We start from the raw sequence: 12067 nt of genomic DNA, 5'->3' as shown, positions 1-12067 counted from the left end.
AGGAGAATAGCTTAAGCATGGGAGACGGAGGTTGCAGTGAGCCAAGATTGCACCATTGTACTTCAGCATGGCCAGCAGAGCAGGAGTCTGTCTCCAAAAAAAAAAAGTACAGCTTCACAAAAGGAATGAGTTTAGTGTTCTATAGCACTATAGGGTGCTTGTAATTAACAAAAATTTACTGTGTATTTTCTTTCTTTCTTTTTTTTTTTTTTTTTGAGACAGAGTTTCACTCTTGTTACCCAGGCTGGAGTGCAATGGCGCGATCCTCGGCTCACCGCAACCTCCGCCTCCTGGGTTCAAGCAATTCTCCTGCCTCAGCCTCCTGAGTAGCTGGGATTACAGGCACGCGCCGCCATGCCCAGCTAATTTTTTGTATTTTTAGTAGAGACGGGGTTTCACTATGTTGACCAGGATGGTCTCGATCTCTTGACCTGGTGATCCACCCGCCTCGGCCTCCCAAAGTGCTGGGATTACAGGCTTGAGCCACCATGCCCGGCCCTACTGTGTATTTTCAAATAGAAGAGTGGAATATTAATGTTCACAACACAAAGAAATAAATATTTGAGGTGATGGATATGCTACTCTGATCATTACACATTCTATACATGTATCAAATTATCACACTGTACTTCCTAAACACTACAATTATATATCAATTAAACATAATAAAGGCAAAATAAAAAGAATTTATATGACAAAAACTTTTAAAAATAATGCCTTCCTTTTTTTATTGCTCAGTGGTATTCCACTGTATGGCTGTCTCATAGTTTGTTTATACATTTATCAGTTGATAAGTATTTAGGTTGTTTCCAGTTTTTGGTTATTACAAAGTTACTATCAACATTAATAGACAAAAACAACTAAAAAACAAAAAAAAAAACCCTATAACATTCATGTATAAGTCATCATATAAACATGTTTTCATTTCTCTTAAGTAAACACCTAAGAGTGGTCATATAGAAGAGATATACTTAATTTGTAAAGAACCAACAAACTGTTTTATTTTTTATTTACTTTTTATTTATTATTATTATTTTTTGAGACGGAGTTTCGCTCTTGTTACCCAGGCTGGAGTGCAGTGGCACAATCTCAGCTCACCGCAACCTCTGCCTCCTCGGTTCAGGCAATTCTCCTGCCTCACCCTCCTGAGTAGCTCGGATTACAGGCACACACCACCATGCCCAGCTACTTTTTTTTTTTTTTTGTATTTTTAGTAGAGACGGGGTTTCACCATGTTGACCAGGATGGTCTCGATCTCTTGACCTCGTGATCCACCTGCCTCGGCCTCCCAAAGTGCTGGGATTACAGGCTTGAGCTACTGCGCCCAGCCCCACAAACTGTTTTAAAAGTGATTGTGGGGCTGAGCGCAGTGACTCATGCCTGTAATCCCAGCACTCTGAGAGGCTGAGGTGGGTGAATCACCTGAGGTCAGGAGTTCAAGACCAGCCTGGCCAACATGGTGAAACCTTGTCTCTACTAAAAAAAAAAAAAAAAAAAAAATATATATATATATATATATATACACACACACACACACACAGACACACACACACATATATGCCAGGTGCAGTGGCTCACGCCTGTAATCCCAGCACTTTGGGAGACCAAGATGCGTGGATCACCTGAAATCAGGAGTTCGAGACCAGTCTGGACAACATGGTGAAATCCTTATCTCTTTAAAAAAAAAAAAAAATAGCCAAGTGCAGTGGTGCATGCCTGTAATCCCAGCTACTTGGGAGGCTGAGGCAGAAGAATCTCTTAAACCCAGGAGGTGGAAGTTTCGGTGAACCAAGATTGCACCACTGCACTCCAACTCAGGGGTGACAGAGCAAGATTCAGTCTCAAAAAAAAAAAAAAAAAAAACGATTGTAGGCTGGGTGAAGTGGCTCACACCTGTAACCCCAGCACTCTGGGAGGCCCAGGCGGGCAGATCATGAGGTCAGAAGTTCGAGACCAGCCTGGCTACCACGGTGAAACTCCATCTCTACTAAAAATACAAAAATTAGCCAGGCGTGGTGGCAGATGCCTGTAATCCCAGCTACTTGGGAGGCTGAGGCAGGAGAACTGACTGAACTCGGGAGGTGGAGGTTGCAGTGAGCCACGATTGTGCCACTGCATTCCAGCCTAGTGACAGAGCAAGATTCTGTCTCAAAAAAAAAAAAAAAAGTGATTGTATCACTTTACATTTCCAATCAACACTGCATATGAGATTCAGCTACTCTGTATCTCTGCCAATAGCTGACATGGTAAGTACTGTTAATTTTAGATATCCAATGGTTTAAAATGTGTGGTAATATTGTGATTTTAATTTGCATTTTGCTACTAATAATTTTGCAGATTTTTCATGTTCTTACTATCCACACCACGTATCTTCTTTGAGGAAGATTCTGCTAAAATCTTTTGCTCATTTATTTGCATGTTAATTATTGAGATTTGAGTGTTCTTTTTATATTCTGGATACAAGTCCTGTCTCAGATGTGTAATTTGAAAATATTTTCACCAAGCCTCTGACTTGTCACTTCTTAGTCTTTTATTATTTTTTGAGACAGGTTCACCCAAGCTGGAGTGCAGTGGCGTGATCAGGGCTCTCTGCCATCTTAACCTGGGCTCGAGCAGTCCTCCCACCTCAGCCTCCCAAGTAGCTGGGATGACAGGCACATTCCACCATGCCTGGGTAATTTTTTAATTTTTCTGTAGACGTAGGGTGTCACTATATTGCCCAGGGTGGTCTGAAACTCCTGGGCTCAATCCTCTCACCTTGGCCTCCCAAAGTGTTAGGATTACAGGTGTGAGCCACTGCACCTGGCCTATTTTATTCCCTAACTATTTTAGAGACAGGGTCTCACATTTTTTTATTTTTGAGACGGAGTCTCGCTCTGTCACCCAGGCTGGAGTGCAGTGGCACAATCTTGGCTCACTGCAACCTCTGCCTCGCAAGTTCAAGCAATTGTCCTGCCTCAGCCTCCTGAGTAGCTGGGATTATAGGCATGCACCACCACACCCAGCTAATTTTTGTATTTTTGTTTGTTTGTTTTTGAGACAGAGTCTTACTCTGTCGCCCAGGCTGGAGTGCAGTGGCGCGATCTCGGCTCACTGCAACCTCCACCTTCCAGGTTCAAGCGATTCTCCTGCCTCAGCCTCCCAAGTAGCTGGGATTACAGATGTGTGTCACCATGCCCAGCTAATTTTTGCATTTTTAGTACAGATGGGGTTTCACCTTGTTGGCCAAGCTAGTCTCGAACTCCCAACCTCAGGTGATACATCTGCCTCAGCCTCCCAAAGTGCTGGGATTATAGGAGTGAGCCACTATGCCTGGCCATAATTTTTTTTTTTTTTTTTTTTTTTGAGACGGAGTTTCGCTCTTGTTACCCAGGCTGGAGTGCAATGGCGCGATCTCGGCTGACCGCAATCTCCGCCCCCTGGGTTCAGGCAATTCTCCTGCCTCAGCCTCCTGAGTAGCTGGGATTACAGGAACGCGCCACCATGCCCAGCTAATTTTTGTATTTTTAGTAGAGACAGGGTTTCACCATGTTGACCAGGATGGGCTCGATCTCTTGACCTCGTGATCCACCCGCCTCGGCCTCCCAAAGTGCTGGGATTACAGGCTTGAGCCACCGCGCCCGGCAATTTTTGTATTTTTAGTGGAGATGGGGTTTCATCATGTTGGTCAGGATGGTCTTGAACTCCTGACCTCATAATCTGCCTGCCTCAGCCTTCCAAAGTGCTGGGATTACAGGCATGAGCCACCATGCCTGGCCACGATCTCACTATTTTAGAGACAGGGTCTCACTCTCTAACCCAGGCTGGAGTGCAGAAGTGTGATCATGGCTCACTGAAGCCTTGAATTCCTGGGCTCAGGCAATCTTCCCATTCCAGCTTCCCAAGTATCCAGGACCACAGGTGTACACCACCATTCCCAGCTTTTTGGTTTTTTTTTTTTTTTTTTAAATGTAAAGATGGAGTTTCACTATGTTGTCCAGGCTGTTCTCAAACTCCCAGGCTCAAGTGATCCGCCAACCTTGGCCTCTCAAAGTTCTGGGATCACAGTCATGAGCTACTGCTCCCAGCTGGTTCTTTGTCTTAATGGTATTCTAAGGTGCAAAAGTTCTTCTTATTTTTTTAATCAAATCCAACTTGTTTTCCTCTTATGCTACTACTATAATTCTTTCCTGACACAAAATCACAAAGCTTTTCTCCATTTCAGAACTTGTATAGTTTTAAGTTCTACATTTAGTTCCATGCTTCATTTTGAGGTAATTTTTGTACATGGTAAGGCTGAAGTATCTGTTGTATATGGAATTTCAGTACCACTTGCTGAAGTCTATATTTTGTCCACTAAATTGCCTTTGGACACTTGTCAAAAATAGACTGTACACATGTCTATTTCTGGGCTCTATTCTGTGCCATTTATCTACTTGTCAACCTTTATATCAACACCACACAGATCACAGAAGCCTTATAAATCTTAGCATAAGAGAGAGTTTAAATCCTCCAACTTTATTCTTCTATTATTTATTTATTTTGAAATGGGATCTCACTCTACCACCCAGGCTGGATCGCAGTGGCTCAATCACAGCTCACTGCAGCCTGGACTGCCAGGCTCAACTGACCCTCCCACCTGTCTCCTGAGAAGCTGGGACCACAGGCACTCATCACCGTGCCCAGCTAATTTTATTTTAATTTTTGTAGAGATGAGGTCTCACTATGTTGCCCAGGCTGGTCACGAACTCCTGGGCTCAAGCTCAAGTGATCCTCTGTTACGGCCTCCCAGTGCTGGGATTACAGGTGTGGGCCACCGCCTGTATTTTGTATTATTTTATAAATACAAAAATACTGTGATTTTTACGTGTGGTTTTGAATATTCATATTCATTTGAAATTCACAGGAATTTCATAATTTCACAGGAATGCCTGTGAATTTCATATGAATTTGAGAATCAGCTTGTCAATTTCTTTAAAAAATCTGGTCAATTTTAACAAAGATTGTGTGGAATGTACGGATCAATTTGGAGATAGTGATGTCTAACAATATTGCATCTTCCAGTACATGAGCTATGTTTATATACATTTATTTAGTCTTTTTTTTTTTTGAGGCGGAGTTTCGCTCTTGTTACCCAGGCTGGAGTGCAATGGCGCGATCTCGGCTCACCGCAACCTCCGCCTCCTGGGTTCAGGCAATTCTCCTGCCTCAGCCTCCTGAGTAGCTGGGATTACAGGCACGCGCCACCACGCCCAGCTAATTTTTTGTATTTTTAGTAGAGACGGGGTTTCACCATGTTGACCAGGCTGGTCTTGATCTCTTGACCTCGTGATCCACCCGCCTCGGCCTCCCAAAGTGCTGGGATTACAGGCGTGAGCCACCTCGCCCGGCCCTATTTAGTCTTAACAATGTTTTGAGGTTTAGTCTACTTGTGTAATACATCTTTTGTCGGACTTATTCCCTACGTGTTTCATATTATTTTATGCTATAGTCTCCTTTTTTTTTTTTTTGAGATGGAGTTTCACTCTTGTTACCCAGGCTGGAGTGCAATGGCGTGACCTCGGCTCACCGCAACCTCCGCCTCCTGGGTTCAGGCAATTCTCCTGCCTCAGCCTCCTGAGTAGCTGGGATTACAGGCACGCGCCACCATGCCCAGCTAATTTTTTGTATTTTTAGTAGAGATGGGGTTTCACCATGTTGACCAGGATGGTCTCGATCTCTCGACCTCGTGATCCACCCGCCTCGGCCTCCCAAAGTGCTGGGATTACAGGCTTGAGCCACCGCGCCCGGCTATAGTCTCCTTTTATTTAGTTTTGCATTTTAAGAAACGGCTGGCCAGGTATAGTGGTTTAAGCCTGTAATCCCAGCACTTTGGGAGGCCAAGGTGGGTGGATCACAAGGTCAAGATCAGGCGTCCCCAAACTGCGACCCCCTGAGGCCATTTATCCAGCCCCCCGCCGCACTTCAGGAAGAGGCACCGCTTTCATTGGTGGTCAGTGAGAGGAGCACAGTATGTGGCGGCCCTCCAACAGTCTGAGGGACAGTGAACTGGCCCCCTGTGTAAAAAGTTTGGGGACGCCTGGTCAAGATATTGAGACCATCCTGGCCAACATGGTGGATGGAACCCCGTCGCTACTAAAAATACAAAAATTAGCTGGGCATGGTGGTACACACCTGTAGTCCCAGCTACTCGGGAGGCTGAGGCAGGAGAACCGTTTCAACCCAGGAGGGGGAGGCTGCAGTGAACCAAGATCGCGCTATTGCACTCCAGCTTGGCAACAGAGTGAGTATTTTTGTATTTTTAGCAGAGATGGGGTTTCACCATGTTGACTGGCCAATTTTTTTTTTTATAAATACAAAATGAGTATCTGTATACACTGCGAGATGAGGTTTCACCTTGCTGGCCAGGCTGGTCTTGAACTCCTGACCTCAAGTGATCCACCCACCTTGGCCTCCCAAAGTGCTGGGATTACAGGCGTGAGCCACCAGGCTGGCCTGAGATGTTTTAGTGTAGGTGTTTACAGCTACAAATATTCCCCTGAGCAGAGCTTTCGCTGCATAAGGTTTGGTATGTTGTCTTTTCGTTTTCAAAGTATTTTCTGATTTCTCTTGTGATGTATTCTTTGACCCACTGGTTAAGTGTTCTATTTAATTTCCATATATTTGTGAGCTTTTCAGTATGTCCATACCCTACAGTCCAGTCATTTCCCCTGTACGTATATGCCCATTAAATGTGTGAGGAAAACTGCACCAAAGGAGACATACAGAATGTTCATTTATTGGCCAGTAGTAGCCCCAAAACTTACATGACCAAAAGAATGGATAAATGGAAGCAAATCCAGCATATATATGTACATATAACAAATGTAGTGAGAAAAATGAACTACACAACATGAATGAATCTTACAATGCAGTAGTACACCCTTTTCTATGTTTTTGCTTTTTGAGAACCCAGTTATCCATAGCACACAGTACCATGAAATATTTTCAGACCATATTCAGAAGGATTGCTGGAGGTCAGGAGCTCATACCAGGGCAACATAGTGAGATCCTGTCTCTACAAAAAAACAAAAGAAATCCTGGGTGAAAAAAGTACTATGCCAGGTTGGGAGGCTGAGGTGGGCACATCACGAGGTCAGGAGTTCAAGACCAGCCTGACCAACATTGTGAAACCCCGTATCTACTAAAAATACAAAAATTAGGCTGGGCGCGGTGGCTCAAGCCTGTAATCCCAGCACTTTGGGAGGCCGAGGCCGGTGGATCACGAGGTCAAGATCGAGACCATCCTGGTCAACATGGTGAAACCCCGTCTCTACTAAAAATACAAAAAATTAGCTGGGCATGGTGGCACGTGCCTGTAATCCCAGCTACTCAGGAGGCTGAGGCAGGAGAATTGCCTGAACCCAGGAGGCAGAGGTTGCGGTGAGCCGAGATCGCGCCATTGCACTCCAGCCTGGGTGACAAGAGCGAAACTCCATCTCAAAAAAAAAAAAAAAAAAAAGTTAAGTAACCTAGACAACAGCCCCCTTCCACAACTAGCCGTGGGGCTCCCTCCTGTCCAGGACCAGACCCACACTGTCGGTACCGGTCTTACAGATACACTGCTCCCTGCCTCCCCTGGGCTTCTTCCTGGAATAGAAAACTGCCAGGCCCTAAGTGGTCACCAGAAGTATCTGGTCCAATGCCTTCCGGTACTAGGGAGGCCTGCAGCTCCTACTGTACGCCAGCAAGGAGGAAGTCCTTCTCACACCTTTCACAGGCCTAGCCTGGGTCTCTGGTTCTTTCCTCTTTCCCTAGAGAGCTTTCTGGACCTTGAGGATGGCAACTCCGCAGCCCTTGCGCAGGGAGAGCTCTCTGGACAGGTTCAGCTTCTTGCTGCCGGCTCTCCCGTTTCCCTGTTCCTCACCCTCGCCAGTTTCAATTTCCTACTGGCCTGGGGGAGTGACTGTCTCCTCTGAACCATGTTCAGGATGTCTGTCTCATTGCCCACAGAGCCACAAGTGTGGTGCCAGGAGCATGGTAAGCCAACTACCTGCACTAGATGGTAGGCCTTTGGGAGTCAGGCAGCCAGCATGTGTCTTTTTCATCCCCGGGGACAGCTGGATAGGTACAGAGGAGAGCAGAGACAAAGGGAGAGCTTGGCCACACTGCCAAGTCCATTCCCTCCTTGTGGTTTTGCTGGCACTGCTCACCTGTGGCAGTGGCTGGCACATCTATGTACTCCCAGCAATGACTCCTGCTCAGAGGGCAAATTCTGTATCTGGGTAGCCAGGGTCAAAGGGGGGCACTGCAGTGCAATGTCTCCAGGGCAATCTTAGTCCATCCCACTCAGAGCAGCACCCCCAGGCTGGCCAAGCTGGGCAGACAGCTTCTCGGTCAACTGTGACTCTCGACCCTGCTCTCTCAGGGACTCCAGGCTTGGGCTTGTGGCTCTGTCCTAAGAACAGCCTTTCACATGCTTGCTGGATTTAGAACAGGCAAACTTCATGAACACACACCGACGCGAAATATACTCAACGCAAGGCAGATAAGAACCCCACACGTTGGCAAAGCGGGGAAACAGACTAATTCCAAAGAGCAAATGAATGTGTCAAAGCTATTTGGTTCAAATTAATGGTTTTATTTCCATCTTTAACACTAGCAGAGGAGTCCAAAACAGACTGATATCCATGGATATAGTTTAAATGTAACAAAGAAAAAGCTGAACTATGTACATTGAAAAAAGGAGAGAGATTTTTTCATACCAACCTTTTCCTAGTTTGCAGTTTCTGAATAGTAGAAACCAAACACATTAAAAAAAGTTTTTTTACCAATTTAATTTAGGACGAAGTAATACAACTTTCATAATCAACCATTTGAGTTATCTTTAAGGATAAAACTTAAAGAAATTTAAAAATGGGTGTTACCATATTTTATTCGTGGACTGGCTCCAAGGTTGCCTTGCTCCAAGTCTGGGCATCATGATGCTGCCATGACGCCCAGAAGAAAGTTAATGGCAATGATGTCCAGTCAGAGGGCAGACACGCTACACATCATGACAATGAGAGGTGAGCCTCCTGCCCTCTTCAATTCCAGGTAGAAAATTATGATTTTCATTCAAACTAACTGAGCCAAACAGTTAAAAAGTCAGAATGAAGAATAAAACAATGTTCTTTTCACATAGAGGAGGGACACTCCTTCAGCCCCATTTAAAGTGAGCTCTGTGCTGAGTTCCTGCTCCTTCAGAAGGGTAAACTGAAGGTCAGTTATTGCTAACAAAGCCAGAAGTGGCCCCTTTCCCACTCTGAAGCTGTTTCACATGAAAAGCCCGTTGGTTTGGCGTGAAGCTCTCTGAGGAAGGAGGAGTGAGGAAGAGGAGGCAGGCTGGCACTCTAAGGCCTCTCTCATTAGCCACCCCCAGGCCCTATGCTGTCAGGGGCACTTTGCTGCCTCTTGAGAGAACCCAAGGCTCCCACACACCTGCGGAGTGAAGGAGAGGTTGTCATCTGGGTTCCTGTGGGGGATAAGCCACCGTGTTTACCAATCAAAACCTATGGAGTAGTCCAAAGCCCAAAGGATCCAAGCCCAGTAGTTTCTGAAATAAATGCCACTGGGTCGGGAAGGATGAGAAAGCCAAGTCAGGTGGGCCAGGTTCTCTGAAACATGGGGCAACAGTGCCTTGGGCAAAAGCCTGGAACTGAGCAGCTGATAAGGCCACAACTACTGCCACCACCTCTCAGCATCTATGCGGGGGCAGACATTAGGCAGTGGGAACTGAGGATCTGAGGACTGGAGGGTGCGTGAACACAGGATAGATTTTATCAGAAAGGAGAGGACACCCACACAAGTGCCTGCCCTATTTGACCTGCACGTCCTGTGCCAGGTGAAGGACGCTGGAGCGTGGGTAAGGTTCCTGAGAACAGCTGGTGGGCAGAAAAGGGCTGGGATGGGCACTGCTCCGCAAGCAACATTAGGCCTCTGAGGGGGGTGCTAACGGTGCTACACCTTGCAGGCTGCTGAAAAGCAGGGCAAGAACGGCCTTTATTGCACTTTTTCCTTCTTAGAGAACGGGGGTTGCCCTGCAGTTCTCTTTTTGCAGAAATCACTGCAGATCGGTGACAAGGTGCAGGTGGAACCATGGCGACCTCAAGGGAAGAAGTCCAGTGACTGGCCTTTCCCAGGGCCTCAAGGGGCCTCTCTTGCACCTGGGATCCTCGAGCTGGGTGAACCAGGTCTGGCTTGGTCAATGTGTGGGCAGGCAGACTGGTCAACCGGCAGACACTTGGGACACGAGGTGGGGTGCCCGGGACAGCTGGGGCAAACTTTCCAAACAGGGAAAATTTCTTGGCAACTGCGCACGTTCTCCAACCAGACTAGAACCACGATTCCCAAGTACAATGTGCCTGACCTCCCCTTCTCCCGACCACCCCAGAGGAATAGAGATGACCTGGGAGGGTCCTGGGTCCAGCGCCATGGCATCCAACTGGAGATAACAAAGGAAGGGGTTGGAAACAGAAGAGCAGTTTACATATCGGGCGTTGGTTTCAACAGTCTTTTTGAGCTCAGGAAAACGGAGGCAGATAGGTACCACTGGAGAACCCGGCCGGCCGGCCGTCTCCCCTGAGCAGCTCTGAACACTTCATATATAAATGGGGTGGTACCGTTTGTGGTTGATCTTTTTCCTGCAAGTTGGGCAAGTATTAGCATTCCTCAGGGAATCACGGAGGCACTGGCTACAGAAGACATGGCCACATTCTGTGGAAACGATGAGACGTCCATTCTGCACAATCTAGAAGGCATTAAAAAGAAGAGCCTGAGTTTGCCCTTGTCCCAGAGCAGCCACTGTCCCCAGAGAATCCCACCCCTGTCTATGTCTAAGATGACCAATTAGAAGGAAGAGCGAGCCGGGCTGCAGCAGCCAACAGGGGCTGTGGAATTTCAACAGTGTGGCAGCCCAGGAGGGTTAAGAGGGACCCCAGGAAACACTAGCAGCTTCCAGTGAGAGCCAGAATGGGGGATGTGAAAGGAGGATGCATTTACACTTGGAAGCTCAGGGCATACAGGGGAAGGTGAAGGTTGCAGGGTCCAAGGAGAAACCGGCACTTTCCCCTCACAGACAGGTCTGCAGCAGGGGATGGACCAGGCCTGACTGCAAGTAGAGGTGTCAAATGCCACCAAAGGAGAAGATCCCGTCTCACTCAATTCTTTCACTGAAGTTTAGAAACCAGAAGCAAGGAAGATCCAGCCTGGTCTACTTACCTCTGAGTATCCATCCATGCAGATCGGACAGCTGACAGTACCAGAGGGCCTAAGATCACAGTGCTTCACATTAGTTCCTCAGTAAATGCAAACATTCTATTATACTCTGTAAGTGGCCTTCATTTAAGTGTCTGTATCCCCTGCAAGAGTCCCGCCCCTGGCCTCCTCGACTCTGCTTTAGCGTGGGCACCCATGAGACTTTTGGGAAAGCCAACTGCCTCATGGGTATGTGGCAGGGTGAACATGAGAAAGGGGAACGAGAGAAGGTACAGACAGCCTGAGCCACCCTGCCCTCCCCTGGGTCCCCACCGGCCCCAGAATCCCTGTCTGCAGCCACTGGGACTGTTTGTGCCCACCTGTTAGTGCTCACATATTCTGGTTACAGTGGGAACAACTGCGCTCAGTTCTAGACCCAGGTCCAACTGTATCCAGATGCGGGGCAGAAGCTTCACCAAGCCCTTCCAGGGCCAAGGGCTCACAGATTTGCTGAGAAGTATTTCTCTGCCCTGGCCCCACACCCTAGCATGGCAGCAGCAGAGCTGGGGGCATGTTGGTACCTGAGGCCTGTAGCGCCCTCATCCCTGGTGTTTCTGGGAGTGTGGGTAGTCACATACACGTCTCTGTCCCTGGACAACTCTTCATCATCACTGCTCACCACGCAGCTGTCAGCATGGTCCTGGTGTAGCCTCCTAGCATTCCTCCTTGGTCTTCTCCTTTCTAAGGTAAGAGGTCACATTTTCACATTGGAGGCTCCCTGCTCTTACCATCCTCACCACCCCCTCCTGATGCCTCTAAGACCCTGTTCCTTCCTTGCCTGGGGCCCCCGGAGAGAAACTGCTGCTGTGTTCAG

At 47.3% G+C, this 12067-nt stretch overlaps 1 protein-coding gene across 1 annotated transcript in view; it reads right to left on the bottom strand.

Moving 5' to 3' along the window:
* Nucleotides 1–8578: 8578 nt before the first annotated feature.
* The window catches only part of RNF4 (ring finger protein 4), a 32749-nt gene continuing 29260 nt past the window's right edge, over nt 8579–12067 (bottom strand). Inside the window, exons 6-8 of the mRNA XM_039468065.2 lie at nt 11775–11934; nt 11218–11266; nt 8579–10747 (exon numbers count right to left, since the gene is read on the bottom strand). Of these exons, the coding sequence (XP_039323999.1) occupies nt 10598–10747; nt 11218–11266; nt 11775–11934 (359 nt within the window). The 3' untranslated portion in view covers nt 8579–10597. The remainder of the gene's footprint in view (nt 10748–11217; nt 11267–11774; nt 11935–12067) is intronic.

The sequence above is a fragment of the Saimiri boliviensis genome, chromosome 3 (genome assembly GCF_048565385.1).
Source record: "Saimiri boliviensis isolate mSaiBol1 chromosome 3, mSaiBol1.pri, whole genome shotgun sequence".
Classification (NCBI taxonomy): Eukaryota; Metazoa; Chordata; class Mammalia; order Primates; family Cebidae; genus Saimiri; species Saimiri boliviensis.
The sequence above is the reverse complement of the archived record's forward strand: the minus strand, read 5'-3'. Positions and strand labels throughout refer to the sequence as shown.